General features: G+C 41.9%; 1 protein-coding gene across 10 annotated transcripts in view; it reads right to left on the reverse strand.

Moving 5' to 3' along the window:
- The window catches only part of CDK5RAP2 (CDK5 regulatory subunit associated protein 2), a 128,526-nt gene that overhangs the window by 45,461 nt on the left and 61,421 nt on the right, over positions 1 to 21,644 (reverse strand). For 5 of the 10 annotated variants that reach the window (XM_088665028.1, XM_060270291.2, XM_088665026.1 and 2 more), the window contains exons 18-22: positions 20,773 to 20,898; positions 8,685 to 8,780; positions 7,146 to 7,327; positions 4,127 to 4,583; positions 995 to 1,232 (exon numbers count right to left, since the gene is read on the reverse strand). In XM_088665028.1, the coding sequence (XP_088521154.1) occupies positions 995 to 1,232; positions 4,127 to 4,583; positions 7,146 to 7,327; positions 8,685 to 8,780; positions 20,773 to 20,898 (1,099 nt within the window). Of the gene's footprint in view, positions 1 to 994; positions 1,233 to 4,126; positions 4,584 to 7,145; positions 7,331 to 8,684; positions 8,781 to 20,772; positions 20,899 to 21,644 lie in introns of all 10 variants that reach the window. The other 5 variants (XM_035113723.3, XM_088665027.1, XM_088665025.1 and 2 more) reach the window with 1 other exon arrangement.

Consider the following 21,644-nt stretch of genomic DNA (forward strand, 5'->3'; position numbering starts at 1 on the left):
GTAAGGGTGTGTGGGGCTATAATGTTTTATCTAGGCAGCCAGGGCTCCTCTGAATGACAAGCTTTTTGCACTATATCAGTGAGGACCACTTGCTTTTTAAAATTATCCCACATATACAGAACTCCTTGTGCGTCTTTTGGACTGTATCTGTAGTATCAAATAACGGGTCAAATAAGTGTTTACTTTTTATAATACATGAAAGATGGATCTTCCTTGGGAGGTTCTGGACTCTCCTTCCTTGGAGGTTTCTAAGCAGAGGTTGGATGGTCATCTGTAATGGATGCTTTAGCTGAATTTCCTACATTGCAGGGGGTTGCACTAGAAAGATGACCCTTGGAGTCTGTTCCAGCTCCATGATTCTATGTTTTTCTACTTCAACGATATTTCATTATCTTGCTATCATTTTATGCAATTGTATTTTGCATAAATTATAACAATTATAAATAAAACATATTCTATTAAGCCAGGATTTTTTTTGAGGGGGGGGGCAGGCTTTTGATAGGAGAGTCAGAACCTCAGATTTCTATCAATTTGGATTGATTTTTACTTATGGTGGGCCTATAATACCCAGCAACTGATATTCAGATGCATGCTACCTCCAACAGTGGAGGGAGAACATATCCATTGTGACTAGTGGCCCTTGATAGTCATATTCTCCATAGCTAGTGCTACAAAATCTGTCCTGCACCACACAGGCTAGGGACAACCACCCTCTCACCCTCCAACAGTTTCTTCCCGACAAAATACTGTAAAAGAAAGCCGAGCTGACCAGTCCCAGGGGTGCCAACTTGTAACATGTAAAATATACATTTTGTTGAGTTGAGGAAGGTGGGTAAAACTGGTGCACACAGCATTTAAACTTGTAGCTTATTGATTCCTGAAGCAATGCTAACCCTGGATATTGCTGTGGAATTCAAATTGGACACAACCACAAGAGGAACGAAATGCCACTGCATGCTTTCTGCATTATTCTCAACTGTACTTGCTTGCTTACCTCCTAGTAATATCCCTTCCTGAGCAGATCTCTCACTCACAACTTCACTTGTCTGCAATTCATCATGAAGTGGCTGCATAATTCTTTCCTTCAGATCTTCATCCAAGGTAAAGATGCGATGTTGAAGTTGCATGTCTGGCTTCCTGATGGGGTCCTTTAAGGAGATGCTTTCTAATGACTTGGATAATTTCAGTAAAACAGGCAAACAGGATTTCTTGAATGGCTGGCAAGGATCACTCTAAATGACAAATAGAAAAATGTGAGTAAGTTGAGAAGGGAAGATCAGTATAAGAAAACAATGCACTAAAATCCAACCTTGAATATTTTGCAAACAAACCTTAACTGAAAGGGGGTAGTGTTTTACGGGGGAGGGGGATACAACACACACACTCCTAAAAACACCCTACTCCTAGTTGCAAAGTACAATTCAAGAGTAGGTGACCTGTGAACCAGGACAGACAGACAGACAATTCAGATTTATGTTGTGAACCACCCTAAGATTACAGATATTAAATAATATTAGATATTATTGTTTAATAAATAATAATCATTAATCATAAAGATAAGAAGCACTGCCTTCCCTCTGACTCAGTCTGATGATACTATTATGTAGTCATATTGGATTGGCTACATGGTGCCATGATGTTCCACACAGTCCACATGGCTAGATTATGTAGCTAGCAAGAACAACCCTGCTGAGCGGGACATCAGGAATATCACGCAAGGAAACATCTCAGAAAAAAAGTTAAAAGTGCTTCTTTTGGAGAGGAGCATGCTGCCCCCCCCCTTCATGTGAAAAGTGACATGAAATTCAGTTCAGCTTTGTGACAAAGAGTCAATGAGATTAGTAATAACATGTAAGGGTGGATGAGAAAACTCAAAGCACACTTGAGGAAGCAAAGAGGTTCTCTGGTTGTTATATTGTTTTGTTTTTCAGTACTATTGTTTTGTTGTTTTGTTTTAATTACAGTACTTGTTTGTGTTTTTATCTTGTATTTTTATCTTGTGAACCATCCTGAGATCTTCTGACGAAGAGTGGTACGTAAACAAGCAAGCAAGCAAGCAAACAAGCAAACAAACAAGACCATTTCATTGTTGTATCAAGGTTTGAATAGAAAGGTTTGACAAATTAGATTTCTATAAAGGAGTAATTGAAACTCATTTTATCCTTCCAGGAACCTTATGAGTTTACATTTAAAAAAGAAAGAAAAGGGAGTACCCCTTCACACAACACATCATTAGCTTATGAAATTCATTGTCACCAAACATTATGTTTCAATATTATTTTTTAATTAAATATATTCATGGAATATAGTCTATCAACAACTTAATAACCATACTGGTAAATAACAGATGTTCTGTATTCCAAGGTAAAATAATGGAGGCTGCAACAAGAATTCCAAGACTGGGTCAAACTAAGATTCATCCAGTATAACATTCTGTTCCCACCAGCGGCCAGAGAAATGTCATATGCATGTGGGAAAGCCATATACAGAGGCTCTATCTGCTCTCTTGGGAGCTACCTAGAACACCCTCATGGAATCATTGAGCTGAAAGTGACCTGCAAGGTTATTTTCTAGTCAATGTTATTTTCTAGTCAAACACACTGCTCAAAGCAGGATCTGCAGTGCAGGATGCAAATGAAGTACCATATGTCTGACAAAGATTGGCCAGCCTCTGTTTAAATACATTTGGCAAAGGAGAGTCCATCACCTCCTAAGACTTCCTCTGCCAAACAGCTCTTACCATGTAGAAGTTTCTCCAAATGTTTAGCAAAACCCACTGCCCTACTATGTCCACCCAATGGTTCAAGTCCTGCCTTTTGGAGTCTGCTCCAACCTTTGAGTGACGTTCAGATATTTGAAGACACTGATAACATAACAATTTATCTTCCATACTAAACCTACCCAGCTCTTTCAACAGTTCCTCACAGAACACCTCACCAGCTTCACTGATGCTGCCATTTGACAATGTTATTCGTACAATGTTGGGTTCCATTGTGGTAGCCCCAAGGAGAGCAGAGTCTCTTCTGCTCCACTGGAGCAGAATACTACCAGAGCAGGCTGTCCCCTTTTAACTGAATAGGCACCTCCCAGTGCGGGCAGAGCTAACAATTAGGGTGCTGCTACTACTTCTGAAGCAACATCACAGCTTTGCCACCTGGTTCTATTAAGCCTAAATCCTGCCAAAAGGCCTCACCTCAGCTCTACTAGGTTTGTGCTTGCTGTGACTGACTGTGACCAACATTTCAGTGATATGCAAGAGCAAGCCCAAATCTAGAAATGTCAACCTGTTACCTAGTAATGCCTAGCCCCCCTCCCCCTCCTGTACACATTTAAGACAGCTCTTAAAGACCTTTCTGTGCCATCACATCTACGTAACAGTTTAAAACTTTCTTGAGTAGTCAGTCTTTTTAACAATGATTTTGTACTCTTTGTTTTATGTCTTCTTTCATACATATTTCATACACCACACCATTTTTGAGATGGCAGAATTTTATAAATATTTTAATAATTTTAAAAAGTAACTAAGGTGCACCACAAGGCGTTTAATGCAAAAGATTTTTAAGAGAACTCCAATGCAGATGCTGCAGCTTGAGAAAAAGGAGCTCAGCAGCAAACATGCAAATCCTGAGTTTGGGTGCCAGATATAACTCTGCTTTTAAAAACTGGCTGATGTATACAATATGCATAAGTATCTTAAGTATATTTTGACACCCTAGTCCAGGGGTCGGCAACCTGCGGCCCATGGGCCACAAGCAGCCCATGGGGGTTGTTTAAATGGCCCACAAGCCGCCCCTGAACTGAGCCACCCGCTTGGCAAGACCCCACGCACTGCGCTAAACTGGCACAGTGCGGAGCAGGGACTCACTTCTGCAGCATCGGAAATCGTGTCTGCGCAGACGCCGGAAATCGTGTCTGTGCAGATGCCGGAAATTACATCTGCGCATGCACGATCTGGCCCACGGAGCGATCTCTGCGGGAGTGAACCTGCCCAAGCAAGGTAAACCTTGCCAACTCCTGCCCTAGTCTTTAGGTAAGTCCACCCCCCAAAACAACACAACCCTATTGGTTGTGGAGAGAACTCTTTCATACTCTAAAATGCAGTTTTAGCACCTTAATACAAACTCACTTTGTTCATTTTCCTTGTACGCCGAAGGATCTCTTCCTGTTCACTCTTTGCAGAAGCTCTCTCACGCCAAGGTTCTTTATTTAATCTTGAAGATGCTGCTTTGTATTCAGAGGTTGCTATTTGGCCTTCATGTTTCAGTCCCACGATGTTACCTTCAACAGTCCCTGTTTGAGTAGCTACAGCTTTCACTTCAACTTTTGATGATCCAATATCCGCATTAATCTGTAGCATTGTTTTGGGATCAAGCCCTTCTTCCTCAGTCAAAGGAGATTTGGATTCGACTTGCAGCTTCAGGAATTTATTTGCTTGCCTTTGCTGCTCAAGTTCAGTTCTTAGCTGAATAATCAGTTGCTTAAGATCTTTCTCATCTTTATTCTCTAGATGGCCACTTGAACTGTCTCGCTCGTTTGTGTTCAGATGATCTAACAGGTTATTTGCAATTTGTATTTGTTCTTCTCTAGTTTTACCCAGAGGGCGGGGGGGGAGGGAGAGATAGTAAAGATAAGAAAACAATATTATCTTCTATGATTTACATTATTAAATCGTTAAAAATAATTCACACTTATTTCATAATCTCACATTGTGTCAGATATATACCACTTGCAGACTATTGTAATTAAGTGGTATATAAATTGATGAAATAAGTAAAATAAATTGTTGAAAGAAATAAATCTTGGATATGTGACTTGGAGAAATCCAGGATGAGCTACAAAGAAATATCTTCTCAAAACACTACTGCTACTCAGAAGTTGAGCAGGACTGAGAAAGAGGGTTTGGCAGTAGAATTGTCAGGTATAAAATAATCCTAAAGTTACAGTTCTAGTGGCCAAATCAGACACAGTATTAATTGCATTGTGATTAATGACCACTTTTGGTTACGTAATTAATCATAGGAAAGCCTATACAACCTCCCTTGAGATCATGGATGGTGGAGAGGTGGAATTTAACTCTCTCTGACTCTGCCACGGTTTCAGCTTCTCAGAAGGTACTATTTCAGTTTCAAGGAAAGTGCCCAATCGCACCAAAGGAGGGTTCCCTTATAATGCACTCAGCTGCTTTTAATATTTTATTTATTTATTTCCATGACCATGAAGGGGGAGAAAGGGTGGAACTCCCTGCTTCCTCCCCCCAGTCCCAAGACTGTAGAGTCTGAAAGTTTAAGCCAGGGACTGCCAAACCTTTGGGGCCCATAGCCGTATTCACTGTAAACCAGAGGAATAAACTACACCAAGTACACGCCACAACCTATTCCATAGGCTAAGGTTACCAGACGTCCCTGTTTCCCGGGACAGTCCCCGGATTTACAAATCAGTCCCGTGACAAAATCCTATCATTCCCTACTGAAGTTGAAAAGTGTCCCCGGATTAATTGAAAAAAATCTGGTAACATTACCATAGGCTACAGTAGAATGCTTCTTTAAAGACTAGTGTAAATTATGGGGTAGGATCAGGGAGGGGACCCTGCAAGCACCAGGGAAGAAATTTGCAACCTCTGGGATCCCCACATAGTCAAGCTGCCTTCTATTTTAATACCACAAATCAGTCTGAAAACATGTTGGAAGCATACTCCATCAGAAGCAATAGGCATAGCTCTGTTGTTGTTGTTTAGTTGTTTAGTCGTGTCCGACTCTTCGTGACCCCATGGACCAGAGCATGCCAGGCACTCCTGTCTTGCACTGCCTCCCGCAGTTGGCATAGCTCTATATACTACTAAAGGCTTATGGACGTCAGCTTGGAAAGCAATTTTACAATCCAATGGAAACTAAATAGAAGGACATTACACTCCAAAACAAATCCTGTCATTAATTTCAATTATGTCAATAAAGAGATGTTTTGTGCCATTTGAAATAAAGGCCTGGACTGAAAACAGAGGCATTTAGAAGGCTGGCAGTTGAAAGAAAGAATGCTGAGTGTGTTTTTAATGCCATTCGTGAGAAGTTACCCAACACTATTGCCTTGGCACCAATCAGGCTGAGAGAATTTACATGAAAACATTAGGATGAATGGTGTATCAGAGTCCTAAAAATTCTGGAAGGGAAATGCTTCATAGCAAACTTTGATGTAAGGTTGAGAAAGGTGGCAATGTTCTAGATTTGTATCTGAAGATCTCTCATCTGCCATTCCACATTGCTTTAGTGACTACCGTAATATTAACTTATCCTTTTCAGCTGATGAAGGATGAACAGCAATTAGTATCATTCATTTCAGAAGGAATCTGGCTGCTGAGCATTAGTGACCCCTGACTTCAAACAAAGTAGCAGCTCTCTCTGAATGTCCCTAATCACATTCATATAATGCAGCAATCACTGCCATAAATGCAGTGTGGATCAATGAGGGTCCTATATAGGGCTAAACCAGTACCATTTATTTGTTGTAACTATTTGTACTCTGCCTTTCAGAATATAAAATTTTCAAGGCAGCTTATAAATCAAAATACAATAATGAAATCACATTCAGCAATATTCAAATATAAATCATAAAGATTGTTCCCACCAGACAGATGGTCATGGGAAGCAAGTTTTGAGGTCTTCTTTGCCTATACCCCTTTTTCCTGGAATCATTCCTATTATTTGCAGGCAGCAAGAATGGAAGTGGGCGTTTTGTAACTTTGGGGCAGGAGCTTGATTTAACTACTCCCAGCTCACAATTTTCAGAGCTTTGCAACTCCCAACCATTTGGACAATCTTCTTCTATTTGCCTGGAAGGAACTGTGAGGTCTTTGCTCTGTTATTTTGTATGGTTTATCTTCACCCTTTTGCCCCCCTAAGGAGGCTGATTCCCTATATGTTGCCATCTTGCCGTGAAGGAAAATGCATCTTGTAACTGATGTCTCTGACTGCGCTTTACATCTCCTAATTACTTAATTGCATGATGGACTAAAACGACTCTGAAGGAGGCTTGCCAATCTCCCAGGTAAATTAGAGAGCTCCGTTATCTAAATTCACTTTTAACACAATTGCTTTCCTCTCTTTTGCAATATAACAACTGTTAAAAGTGCTGTGTCTAAGCCACCCGCTTACCTAGATCCAAGAAGTGCCACTCCATTTTCATTTAAAAGAGACATGAGCAAACCACTCTCTTGAGCTTCGCCTTTTTCCCCTGTTGTGCTTCTGCCAAAGCATTTGCCATCAGCCAGCTCATGTTCAAACCCAGGCTTATTTAGATTCACACACTGTATATCCGAATAATCTGAAGGTGTTGCCTGCTAGGAAAAAAAATACACTTACTTCTTTTCTTTAAAATAATAACTAGAGACAGGTATGCCAATGTTCTATTACTTTGGGGGCTGTGATCTTTACATAATAAGACTTTATCTTCTTAGAAGGGATTAATCTACATTAGAAAAGACAGTCTCAGTAAAATTATTCCACATACCACTCATTAGTATCAACACTAATGAACACCAATTTGATACTGGTTTCTTCAGGGTGGAAGAAAAAGAAATAAAGAGCTGTCATAGGGGAACTAACAAGGTTTCCTTGGAAGTATCTCTCATGAGAAAGTGAAGGCTCCAATACTTTTTAGAAAAGCTATCCCTCAATTAAAGTAATCTTAGGTTGATTAATCCTCCATGTTTTAGTCAATGAATCAACTAATTCTGCATAAATTTGAAAATGACAAAACAATAATCGATCTAGCATTTTAAAAAATACTTTGTTTTCCTATATAATATGCAGGTCACATCTTAGAAGAGGCATCTCCCAATTTTCCCACATAGGATGGAATGCTTCATTTAATTTTATATGTGACTGTAATTGAAATAGGTTGGCAGGAGCTGGGACCAAGCAACAGGAGCTCACCCCGTCACAGGGATTCGAACCGCCAACCTTCTGATCAGCAAGCCCTAGGCTCAGTGGTTTAGCCCACAGCGCCACCTGGGTCCCTATATTATAAAACCTATATTATGAAACCATAAAAACAAGAACATATAGTGCCCTGTTAAAAAAATTCCAAGAGCTGAGAAGAACAATTCCAGACTCTTGAGTAACATCAACAATATTTTAGCCCAATTTTAAAGGGTTATTTAAAAAAAAAACCACCAACGTCCAAAATATCTTCACCACTACAACGTCACTTTTCTGCATTCCACAGCTGGGCTGCTACCACCCAAAGGTGGTGAGCCACCAGTCATACCTCACTTGGCAGGGGCTCCCAGAGGGTCCAATTAAATATGCAACACAATAAGTATTTGTTCCTTCAGGTAACCTGGCACAGTGCCTGCTTTACCACACTTGTTGATATGATTGTTGGAGGCTGTGCTGCTCATAACTCTGACACCTCTTCCATTTAATAAGAAAGGCTGCAGCAGAAGATCTAAGGTTCAACCCTCAGCATCTCCAAGTAGGGCTAGAAACGACTCGTGTCCGTGGACAGCTGAGCTGCTGTCAGTCGGCCAGATATGCCAGTGTTCTGATTTGAAGTGAGCCAAAGCACAAACTAAGTAAACCAAATTTCTACAAGAGTAAACATACTGAGTCACTTGAAGCTCAGACCTGTATACAAATTCCAAAAGGAAAGGGCTATTAAAACTATTTAAACACACTAGACAAAAATCCCACCTCATTGGGCGTCTCAGTAGATTGGCCGCTCTGGCTGTTTGTCTGGTCATTGAAAGCTTCTGTCAGAGTCTGACTTTCTTCTGTTCTTTCAAGGAACTACACAAATGAATGGAATGATATGAAAAATGTAGCGCTCGCAAAACAAAATCTGGTGATATGAAACATGTACAAATAAGTCATGTCTTTTTTTAAAAAATGAAATTGAAAAAAATATATGCCTGGAACAGAGTAACAAACATTAGATTAGAGGGCATCAAAAGGATCCAAAAAGATACCAATTTTAAAAAGCAATCAATTAAAATTCATGAATATTGACCATGGCTGTCAGCAATGCAGGACTTGGATACTTCAAGCAAGGGATGAATTCTCCCAAATTTGAATTGGATAAGATCAAGACTAAGCTGAACTACTCCTGCACCATTCAAAAGGAGACAGTAAATTGTTCGGCATGATCTGAGTCAATTCAAAAATCAATTCAAACCCTGTTCTGATCCTAGTCAATGATGTAACACAGTCAGATCCCAGTTCATCCCTTCCCCAATTTCTTTCCCTCTTATTCACTTATGAAGCAGTTGCTGTTTCACTGGCAGAAAGTGAGAGGGGCATCTCTCCCTGCTCCAGCATCTAGTATGCTGCTGCAAAGTGTGTCAGATGCAAATAAATCTCGGAAATTGAGTTTTCTCCAAAGGTGGTGGCCGTAGCCCTAGGGGAAATTGATTTCCCATGTCTACTTGCATCTGAAATGCTGCATAGCAGCACGTCAGACCCTGGAAGGAGGAAGGAGGCCTTCATTTCACTTGCCACCCCTGTTCAGAGAAGAACAAGCCAAGCTGTGGTAGGGGAGGAGAGGAACTGAAAAATCATGGGCGGATGGGATGAGTGGCATGTAAACTGTTGAATAATTCAAGCAATATAATCCTCACCCAAAAATACAAGGCTGGACATGAGGCTAAGACCGAATGTACACCACACAACAGCTAAAGCTTCAATTTGGGCACTAACTTCCAAGCAAGCATGTGTTAGATTGGGTTGTTAGTCAGCATGCATGACATTCAAGTGCCAAGCTTGGGCACATGCCAGGTCTGTGGGCTGCCTAGTGTTTCCTCCTAGTTTTATGGCAGGCAATGGGGGAGCAGTTTCAGTACTTGTCTAACAAGGCTATGAATCTATTCTCCACCAATATCTCAGAACCACAAAGACTGGATTTATTATGGCACAAGCTTTCAAGGACTAGGGCCCATTTTGTCTAATGCATCTGATGGCTACAATAAATCAGTTGGTCTTTAAGGTGCCTGTTGACTCTTTTTTTGTGCTTGCTCCAACAAACTAGCTTGGCTGCCCTTCTGTGTTTTAGTTTATGAATTAAGGCAATAGCACTGCTTAAACCTAACTGAGGTTGTCTACTCATTTTCTTAATGAGGTTGAAAATTCATTTTTAAAATTTCTGCTGCAGTTATAAATAAAAAAAGACGTGTTCCACTGTAACTTTTAAAGCTAGACCAAATTTATGTAGCCAAAAGAGATATTGGGTTCAAATATTTATGGGATTATTGATGCTTCAGCCTTCTATGGTATAGGTAGGATGGATGGGGAGCACACAAGTATCAGAACATGTTCCCATGCTCTGATCCAGCACCACATGCACAGGAAGGAACTCCCAAATGTGTGGGAGTTTCATGGGGCACCACATCAGCAAACTGAGCTGACATGCATATTCCTCTCTCTGGACCCAATAGTTTGGGTTGCACAAAGAGTCATTTCATATATGCTAATGCTATGATCATCTGCACAAGGGAAAGAAAACTGCCCCTTCCCTGTCCAATGGCCAATAAGCTGGTTTTCATCTGTTTAAAAAGGGGGTTCCCACCACCCCATGCTCCTTTGCAGCATGGGACCAAATCTACCAAAACACCACCTGAGCAGAGTGCAAGGAATTTGGCTGGGGAAAGGTTCTCAGTAGATCATGGCCCTACTACATGTCAGCTTTTCAGAACACCCTCAAGCATTCAAGTTTACATGTTCCAAAGAAGGGGGGTTAGGAACTTCAGGCCCAGGAGCAACCCTCAAAGCTCTGCACCCAGCACTCAGGACTCTCCTTAGGCCACATCTCTTTACCAACCCAACTTCAGTGCAATTGTCCTGCTGGAATGTTTCACTAAACTATGAGCATGTTGTGTGCTTGTGTGAATGAAGGGGTGTGTGTATGGTAGGGTTATCATATTTTGAAGAGGAAAAAAGAGGAAACATTTGCCAACCTCTACTTTTAACTATGGATGATGTCTCTCATTTTAAATACTGATGTCTCTCATTTTAAATACTGGTACTCCTACTATATGTAGGCTATAGAAGTTGTGATATATTGTGAGTGGCAATGTTCTTAACTTTCATATGCAGAAATAAACCAGGGCTACCAAGCAAGGTTTTGCTACAGCTCCCAAAGAAATTTTCTATTGTGTTAGTTGAATTTAAAAATCCTGCTGATTTACCACTTCCTTCCCAAGACTCCCAGTTGTGAAATCCCACTGGGTTTTAAGGCATGTGGTGCCATAAGGCATGTGTAATGGAAATGGAAAAGTCCCAAATGTGGCAAGTTGGCTGTTTATATTTTTCTGTTTTAATTACAACAGCCACATAGATAGGACATTAATATCTTCCAGAAGCCAGCTCTCAAAAGTTAAATGTTAAATGTTTTGGAAGTTCACATTTTCTTTGATTATTTTCTTGGTCAGATTTCCAATTTTTGCAGATTCTGGTCCTTGTTTACCCCCACCCCTCCAAAGCAACCAAAGCCACCATGCTGCTTGCCTATAATTTGGATTCCCATTCTTTCCCTAAATAAATAAACAGCCATCATAATAATGAATACTTAATGACGAGGATACAAAATTAAAACTTGGAGAAAGTTATTCCTCCTAGACTGACTAGCACCTGACAAGAAAACCACCACAGTAGTTCTGGTTAGACAGAGACAGGAGCCAAAGTTACCCAGGCACTGACTGTCCCTCGCTTTCAGCTCTGGGTGGGCTGGTCCTGTTGTATTCTTCCCACCTTTGCAATCTCACCCCTGCTCCCCACTTCTGGCATCAACAATATAAAACAGGGGTTGGGGGTTATTATTGCTTTCGTTGTTGTTGTTGTTGTTGTTGTTGTTGTTGTTGTTGTTGTTGTTGTTGAACTCACTTACCTTTGGAGGCGTGAAAGCAGTGAGCTGCCTGTGTGTTTCTTTCAAAGAGTGGAAGAAGGGAGAGGAACGGGTGAGGTGGGGGATCAAAATTTAAACATCCTTTTTGTGCAGCCGAAACAGAGTTCAGTCAGTTAGCGTGCCTTTGCCATACTGTACTTGCAATGCCGGCAAGAGGGGCGGGTTGAGGTTGGGAGGGGGAAGTGGTGAAAGGAGCAGAGTCTGCAAATTTCCACACCAGATGGAAAGCTTCTTTCCAAGTTGGGCCAATTCATCTCTCTCTCCCTGCCACATCCTCTCCTCCACACACACCTGATACCTTCCAGATTAGCGGAGTAAAGTGGGGCTGGTTGGTGGTGGAGGGGAAGAGAGCTAGGGCCAATGAACTTGCATGTCATGTCAGCATGTGGCTGCTGCTGGCTGCATTGTGCTGGGAGCTGGAGGGATGGAGAAGGCAGGATAGAGAGCAAGGGCCACAAGAATATTTGAGCTGCTCCGGTTCCAAGAGAAGCTTGTATATTTCATAGGGAAACTGAAATGCTGGGGGAAAGAGAAAGAAAGAGGTTTGGATTTCTGGTGCCTGTGTGTGGCTGGGGTGGAGTGTGGCAAGAGTATTTATTTTTATGAATGGTCAGAACTTTCATTGGCTGGCAGGGGTAGCTGGCAGGCTCTTGATTGGCAGGAAGTGGCTGTGTAAACCCCAGCAGCCTCCCTCCCTCACCTTTTCTTTCCCTTGGGAGATTCCTGGAAGTATGGAGTGGAATGTTGATAAGGAAGAGGGGAAAGTGAGCTTGTCCCTGTTTATCCCTGCAGCAGAAGAGGGAAGAGAGGTTGGGTAAGGTGATCCAGGGGCTTGGAGGGAGATCCCACAGGCAGAAAAGCAAAATAAATAAATAATCAAGACAACTACACGAGACCCGTAATGGTACCAAACAAAAAAAACCTGGACATTCTGCCACATTTTAAAAATCCATCCAGACAGACATTTTAAACCTGAAAAAGAGGACATTGGGGGGGGGAACAGACGTATGGCACCCCTAGTATGCAAATATAAACCTCTGACTTCTGTGTGGCTTAAATACAGCTGACTATTCAAAGTAAGAGCCATATCCATTGCTCCACCCACTTTGTCTCTGACATGCATTCCCCAGAAGGTTCCCAACACGAGAATGTAGCCCTTGGGCTGAAAAGGTTTCTCCATCCCTGTTCTAAAGGAAGCACTGTTTCTCCATCCCTGTTCTAAAATCTACAGGTCAAATATCACTTTGTTATTTTAGAAACATAAAATGTATTGTGCATAACTTGGGTCTGTTATAAAATTACCATGTTTTGAATATTCAAAGTACAGTTTAATCATACAATAATTACAAAGGGAGCCTATAAGCTGCCAAACTGTAAGAAACCTAAGTATCTCTTTGGTTTTGTCAATTTATGAAGAGCTAGCAAAAAGTAAAAAAAGTAAAAAACAGAAGAAACCATCAACATTATAGGAAAAACAAAGAAAGCTATTGTGCATTCTGAAAATCATTACATCTCTAGGCCTTCACAGTGTGAAGCAGACATAAAGCACTCATTTCCATAAAAAGAGCTGAGAAAAAGCAGGGGGTTTTTTGGGGGGGGGAGAAGACTCAATGTATACTACATAAAATTTAATCAGTGTCATTTTCTGAGTTATCATTACCAGTTTCTGCTTCTTTTTATTATTTTTATTTGCCAGCACATTTTTCAAGAATTTCTAAAAACTAATGGCGTGACTGGAGATGCAAAGCATGGGGGTCATTTTGGATCCACAGCAGTCCATGGAGGCGCAGATTAATTCTGTGTCCAGGATGGCTGTCTAGCAGTGACGGCTGATACCCTACCCGCCTGTGCACTGTCTTGCTGGAGTGGTACATGCTCTGGTTATCTCTTGCTTGGACTACTGCCATGCGCTCTACATGGGGCTACCTTTGAAGGTGACTCAGAAACTATAATTAATCCAGAATGAGGCAGCTAGACTGGTGACTGGGAGTGGCCGCCAGGACCATATAACACGGATAACAAGGATCTACATTCGGTCCCAGTACATTTCCAAGTGCAATTCAAAGTGTTGGTGCTGACCTTTAAAGCCCTAAATGGTCTTGGCCTTGTATACCTGAAGGTGCGTCTCTGCCCTCATTGTCCAGCTAGGACACTGAGGTCCAGCTCCGAGGGCCTTCTGGCAGTTCCCCCACTGCAACAAGTGAGGTTTCAGAGAACCAGGCAGAGGGCCTTCTCAGTAGTTGCACCCACCCTGTGGAATGCCCTCCTGTCAGATGTCAAGGAAATAAACAACTATATGAATCAGAAGACATCTGATGGCAGCTTTTAATGTTTGATGTTTAGTTGTGTTTTGAAAGTATTGCAAACACTTTCTGTTCTTTTGTGTTGCTCTGTACTTTCACCCACCTCCTGGTCTTTGGAGGCCCAGTCAAGAGGATTGAAGCAGATCCACCAAACATGTCAACAAGAGGAAGCCCACAAGCAAAGAAGGTACTGAATCCTCCTTCCTTCTCTTGCAACAAAGGCCATGTCCCCTATCTTGCATTTGGCAATTGTAATCTCAGTGTACAACTCAGGACTTGCTTTTGTCCTCTGGGTACAGAAACTGTAATAATCCAATTTTGTACACAGTCTTACTTAAAAGTCTTCCTATTACAGAGTTTTTAGACATCACTTTGGAGGTGTAAAAATATGAATGTATTGACTTAAACATTTTATTCATCATTCATTCCAAAAGAAAATATTTCATAGTCCAGCATTTTTCAATTGTAGGGGGCAAAAAGGGGTTGGAGGGAAATGAGGGATTAGTTTTCTTCCATTTTCCCATCTTTCCCCTCAGGACTTCACATTTCAAGTGGCAGTGGGGAGCAGTCACTTGTCAATCACCTGATAAAATAATGGTGGCACGTGAACTGCTTTTGCCCACATGGACAAGCAGCTGATTAGCAATGCTTGCAAGCAACAGCCATGTTTTTACCTGCCTCACATGTAAAATCATATATAGCAGGCATCCCCAAACTGTGGCCCTCCAGATGTTTTGGCCTACAACTCCCATGATCCCTAGCTAACAGGACCAGTGGTCAGGGATGATGGGAATTGTAGTCCAAAACATTTGGAGGGCCAAAGTCTGGGGATGCCTGATATATAGGCATGGTTGCACCAAAACAACCTGAAAAGACAAATGAGAAGGCCTGGTGTGCCTCATTAGGCTTGTGGGTCAGAGCTTCTTCACCCTTGCAGAGAGATCAAGCTAAGGCATAGCTGGAAATTAGAAATCAGAAAACAAGCCAGGATCCAGGAAAGCCAATGGCCAGTCTGAGTGGTCAAAGTCATTGTTTGAACCCTATCTATGAACTAAGTCAGGCATCCCCAAACTTCAGCCCTCCAGATGTTTTGGACTAAAATCCCCATCATCCCTGACCACTGGTCCTCTTAGCTAGGGATCATGGGAGTTGTAGGCCAAAACATCTGGAGGGCCGCAGTTTGGGGATGCCTGAACTAAGTGGTGGATTCTTGATGCCAGGCCCTTGGTGCCCCACTATTAAGAGCCAATGGGAGATTTGGGTCATGTGAGAAAAAGTTTACTGAAAAGAAAAATATTTTATTTTATTAAGACCTCAGATTGCTCTTCCTTAAGGCTAGCTTCATACATTACCTAAGAGAGTAAAAAAGCATCAAGGATTATATCCAACTAAGTTTTATTCAGAGTAGACCTTCTGGAATTAGTGGACATGTAAGTCATGTCCATTGATTCCAATGGATCTTCCCGGAGTAGAACTAACACTGGATAGAACTCCAAGTGTATAAACAGAGGCCTGACAGTTGGCTTTATCCAGCAGGGCTCTTATGCACCTAAGAAGGACATGAAGGCAAGATACTTCCCCCCCCCATTGTTCCCCAGCAAATGGTCTTCAGAAGCATACTGCCTCTGAAACTTGATACGAGAAAGCATACAGTCACCAAGAGCTCCTTCCTGACTAGCACCAAGTTACTAAAATTGTGTTGATCTACTTTAAAAGGCCACCAAAGAAGCAAGCAAGACTTCAGGTGTTAGCTTCTGAGTGATGGAGAAATTGCTGCACCCCAAGGAAGAGACTTTTAATGCTTGACCAATTTTTTAAAAATATGTAAAATATGTGGCTCAAGGCCAGGAGAAGGAAAAAGCTTCCTCTTTCAAATCATCCCATGGCAATGAAAAACCTTGAGAATGTGTTTTTTCCTAAATGAATAGTTGATATGCTTGGTTTGCAAAGATCCCATGAGTCCCAGAGGCAGGACTCAGCACATCTGAAAGCAGATGTTCAGAGGACAGCAGAAAAACAACCTTTTTTATCTCTCTTTTGGAGCCCGAAGGCACCCCATACTGCTCAGAGCTGTGGCAACCCAAGGGAGACATGACTTAGGAAGACTCTATGGTGGGGGCTTAGCAGGATTGTGTTTCTGCTGTCTTCACAGAAAGAAAAAATGGTACATTTTTTAAAACAGCCAAGAGAAAGTCCTGGACTCAGAGAGTTATATCTTGATGGGCATCATGTGCTGGTTGAGAGGAATGAACAAATCCCATAGCAGCATCAAATGAAGCGGATTCCAATATGTTAAAATAAGCCCCACTACCCAGAATTTATGGGACGCGGGTGGTGCTGTGGGTTAAACCACAGAGCCTAGGGCTTGCCAATCAGAAGGTTGGCGGTTCAAATCCCCGCCACGGGGTGAGCTCCCGTTGCTCGGCCCCTGCTCTTGCCAACCTAGCAGTTCGAAAGCATGTCAAAGTGCAAGTAGATAAAAAGGCACCACTACAGCGGGAAGGTAAACGGCGTTTCCGTGCGCTGCTCTGGTTCGCCAGAAGCGGCTTTGTCATGCTGGCCACATGACCTGGAAGCTGTACACCAGCTCCCTCGGCCAACAATGTGAGATGAGCACCGCAACCCCAGAGTCGGTCACAACTGGACCTAAGAGTCAGGGGTCTCTTTACCTTTTTACCCAGAATTTTACCAATTCAGTATTCTAATATTTATTCAATGCGGGTGGCACACTCAATGCTGTACAGAGCTGAGGGCCAAATTAGGGAAGAGATCTGGATCAGCACTGTTGTGCTGCAGAACAGGGCAAGGGCATTAAGCCTCCCTTCCCTATGAAAATACAAAAAAAAAACTACCTACAAAAAACTGCCTACAAGATATGTTGGTATAACCCAGGAATGTATGTTTCAGTTCTGGGTACTGCATTTCAAGGATTTGGACAAATGACTTCGGAAAAAGTCAATGAAGAGGGTCAGGAGTGCAGTCCTGTAGGGAAATGTTGATGGAACTGGGGTGCTTATCTTGGAGAAAGCCGTGTAAGCACCTGAAGGGCCGTTAGATAGAAGAGGGCAAAATTTTGCCCCAGATGACAATGAAGTTACAGGAGGAGATTTTGGTCAAACATTGATGGTAAGAGTAGTTCAACAATCTCCAATCACAATATCCCTGACAGCCACTGTCTCAGCTTAACCTACCTCACAGGCATATTGTAGGGGGGATGGAATAACGGATAAGGCCCAAAAAAGACACATAATAAATACAACAAAACAGAATAGTACTTATCTGTTCTGAGCATATCACACTCTTTGACAGCATAACTCTTTTAAGAGCATATGCAATTATCTGAAAGACAACTTTTTCCAGTTTCTCTTATTTTGCTAAAAAATATAGGGCTATGAAATGCCCAAGACAGACATTAAATATAAAAATACATACAGTACATATATCTGTGTATGTGTGCTACTCTTCAAGAAGAAATAGGATTGTTTTGCACACTGGTGCCAGAAGCACTGTGAAACATTTGGGGGGGGGGGAGCTGGAGGGGGAGAGGAAAGCAAGTTTCCAGGCAATATTCCCCCCCCAAAAAAAAAAACAATTTAACATGCAGATTCTGGGATTAAGGCCATATTAGATATCAGATTAGAACAGACTGAAATGAGTGGTGGAGAACACTTGGCCAACATCATTTTTCCAAGAGCAACCAGTCAGGTGCTTCTGCAGTCCTCCACCAGGGCATGAAGGCTACTGTCATCCACTGCTGCCTCCCCCCAGCCCATAATCAGACAAACTGCTTCTGACAATCAGACAAACTGCTTCTGAATTTGAAGGTTGCATTTAGCTACCAGGAACTAATAGCTGTTGATAAATCTATCCAAGAATCTGTCTAACCCCATTTGAAAACCATTTATTCTGTCAACCTTAAGATCTGTCTTTCCCCCATCTCTACTTTTTGCAAGCTCCATGCAACTTCTGAGACCTTGTTCCATGGTCCCCTACTGAATTGTAGACTCACAGACCTGGAAGCGATCTTGGTGACCATCTGCACCAACAATGCCGGATCTGCATTGCAACTACAGCATCCCTGAAGGCATTTAAGGAGAGGCTAGATGGCAAAGGAGAGTCCACAATCTCCCGAGAAAGGTGCTATAGGCACTATTGTACAGTGTGTATATATATCCTACCTTTCCTCCAATGACCTCAAGGTGGTATAGATGTTTCTCTTCTTCCTCATTTTATATTTGTTACAACCCTGAGGGATTGTGATTGACCCAAAATTACCTAGTGAGTTTCATGGCTGGGCAGTGTTTTAAACCCTGGTCTCTCAGGTCCTAGTCAAACACTCTAACCACTACATCATGCTCTTACCTTTGCATAGTTTAGCCTAATGGGAACCTAAGGCCCAGGGACCAAATGCAGCCTACCAGGACTCTCTATCTGGTCTTTAGGACTCTCCCCAGGCCACACAACCTACTGACCCTTCCTTGCACCCTCCTTGAATATTTGTTTCTGGCTCGAATGTGGCCATTTGCTCTGAGAATGCCTCTACCTTGCCTGCAAGCCACTGGTATTCTCTGAGTTCAAGGACATATTCCAACCAGGCAAAACACACACAGGTTCAAAGCTGTGCCTGGAGGAGTGTGAAGCCTGAAGGGTCACATTGGGTCCCCGGTCCTGAGAGTTTACCATCCCTGGTGTAGCAGAAGTACTTGTGTATTCAGGGAAAGGGCCACAACTCAGAGGTAAAAGCATCTGCATTGCATGCAGAAGGCCTCAGATTCAACCCCCAGCATCTCCAAAAAGGTTCCCTGCCCCAATTCTATTATATTTTAAACTGAGATTAAAATATATGTAAAATATATGTCTCGCCCTGAGATTATTTATGATTTATGATGAGGGATGGAGTAGAAAGCTTAGAAATAAAACTAAACAAAAATACTTTTCTCAGTTAAATTTGCTAGGTATCCAGTAGTATTGGAGCTTTTTCATTTGCAATGCCAGGTCCACAGAATGACCTCCTCAGGGAGGCCCATCAAGTCCAAGCACTCTGGTCCTTTGAGACATAAGGTTAAGACCTGGCTCTTCAAGAAGGCTTTGGGGTCTTTCATTTTCATGAAAGCTGGTTTTTGTTCCTCCTGCTCCATCTGCTTGGATTTTTGACTGTGGTTGCTGAAATTTGTATAGTCTTTATCTTCATTATTAATTATGGTAATAACATGGGGCATTACTTAATCACTTTGTGTTCTTATTAATTGGTTTTTCTTGGCTGCGAACTGCATTGTTTTTGAGAAAAACTGGATAAAAAAATGTGTAAAAAACAACACACACACAATCTTGGCCAAACTTACAGGATTTTTTTAAAGGAGTAGAATTAGACACTATATGTGAACCACTCTGAAAAAACTCAAAAGTGTTATATAAATGCCACTGTTGTTGTTTTCTGTTGACAGTTGCAGGGGAACAGTAGCCTCTTGAGGAGAGCAGCGCAAATTGCAGCAAACATCTCCCTCAAAGCAGCACTTCTGCTTTAAGAAACAGCTACCTTGTAAAAACCCAGATCTAGTATTGGGGCCTCAGATCAAGACAGAAATGCAGGGAGACACTCAGAAGCCTCCAATATGCTTACAACCAGAAGTTAACATAGTCCCTTTTAAACACACACACACACACACATGAGCTTCTGCACATAGTATCAGGCTATGTGGGGTCCAGTGTCACACCAATAATGCATTAATAATGTTGCAGCCTCACCTTCCAGCTGGACCCTGGATACAAACACTGAGAATGAGTCGACAATGGAGGCACTCAATCTGAACCCAGTAACAAAGGGCTCTCAAGCTTAAGAACTGAGAACCCAAGACTGCAGCCTCCAACCTCAGCTCTATCAAGCAATTGGTCTCCTCAGTGCCCAAATACCTTCCACTCCACCAAGCCATTTGAGCCTCTAATGTATCATCTCAACTGTCTCACATTAGATGAACCAGAATTTTGGGTCATTAAATTAGTGATAACATCACACTCTAAATCCCAAGTTGACCTCATTTAATGATTTCGGGTGGATGCTGAACAGCAAGGGATGGGGTGGGAACCAAACTCTGTGAAATCTAAAAGTGTTAATGACACATGGTCAAGCAGAGATCTAACATTGGGGTGGGAATCTGGTGCCCTCCAGTTATTTTTGGACTACAACTCCAATCAACCCTGATCACTTGCCAGGATAACTGGCATTGATGGGAGCTGTAGTACAATGACATGTGGAGGGAACCAGGTTCCCTATCTCTGCCCTAGTACCACCTTTTGGAAGCAGTATGAGCAGACCCATAAAAAAGCATGGCCACCCACCACTAACTCCCAAGAAGGACACCATGGTTGATGGTATCAAAAGGAGCCAACAGATCCAGAAAAATCAACAGAGATGCACTTCACATCTCCCTCCTGGCAAATGTCAACCCACAGGGCAACCATAAGTTCACGATCACTTCCTACTGTGTGTGTGAAACAGAAAAAGCAGCACTGTATCTAGAAATCATGTTTAAAAATAAAGCTGCACTTCCACCAGCTTTAGCAGCACCAGGAAACTAAGTCTCACCTCACTCTGTAGAGTATCCTGGCTTTCCTTTGCCACAATATCCAATGTGGAGATTTCAAGTTGATTTTTTTTAAGGTTTTGATTTGCCAAATGCAGCTCCTTCATGACTGAGAGGAGTTCAGCAACCTGAAAAAGCAAGAGGAAGCTTTTAGACTGAAAGCTCTTAACATTTTTCAGCCTGCTTCATACATCATGATTTCAACAACCAATTTATTAAAATATACACTGTAGGTCTGCATTGCCTGCCTGTTGAAATTGTTCATGTTTGAAGTGTATATGCATCCTTCCCCCCTCCCCCAACTGAGTGTATACCCCAAGAAACCCATGGCAGGGAGTTAAGAATCTGAATACATGAGAAGAGCCTATTGGATCGGGCCACTGGCCCATCTAGTCAAACATCTCATTTTCACATAAGCCAAACAGATGATGATGATGGGGGTGGTGGCTGATGGTTGTTGCCACATTTTCTACAAAATTCTACTTAAAGCAGTTAACAACTGAATAGTCCAAAGACAAATATACAATAACCATAAAACATAATTAAAATACAATATCCAACATTAAATTAACAATTACATAATAATTATTTTAAATCAGTAATTTTGGATGCATTTAAAATGAATTGTTTAACAAGCATAAGACACACCACCAAGCCAATAAATATTCCAAAATAGCCATGAAGCTAATGACAGTAATAACTACAGAAGATGCCCAAGGCAAGCTTTCAATAAGGACCTGAGGGCAATGCAAAAAATACATTACAGTTGTAATAGGTAAACTCATTACAGTTCTTAATAGGTACACAATGTGGTTCTGATCTGTAATCATAGCAACCACAGGATGTGAGCAATGGTCCTTGTTATGCAGAGAAA

Source organism: Zootoca vivipara, chromosome Z2 (assembly GCF_965207765.1).
Source record: "Zootoca vivipara chromosome Z2, rZooViv2.hap1.1, whole genome shotgun sequence".
NCBI lineage: Eukaryota > Metazoa > Chordata > Lepidosauria > Squamata > Lacertidae > Zootoca > Zootoca vivipara.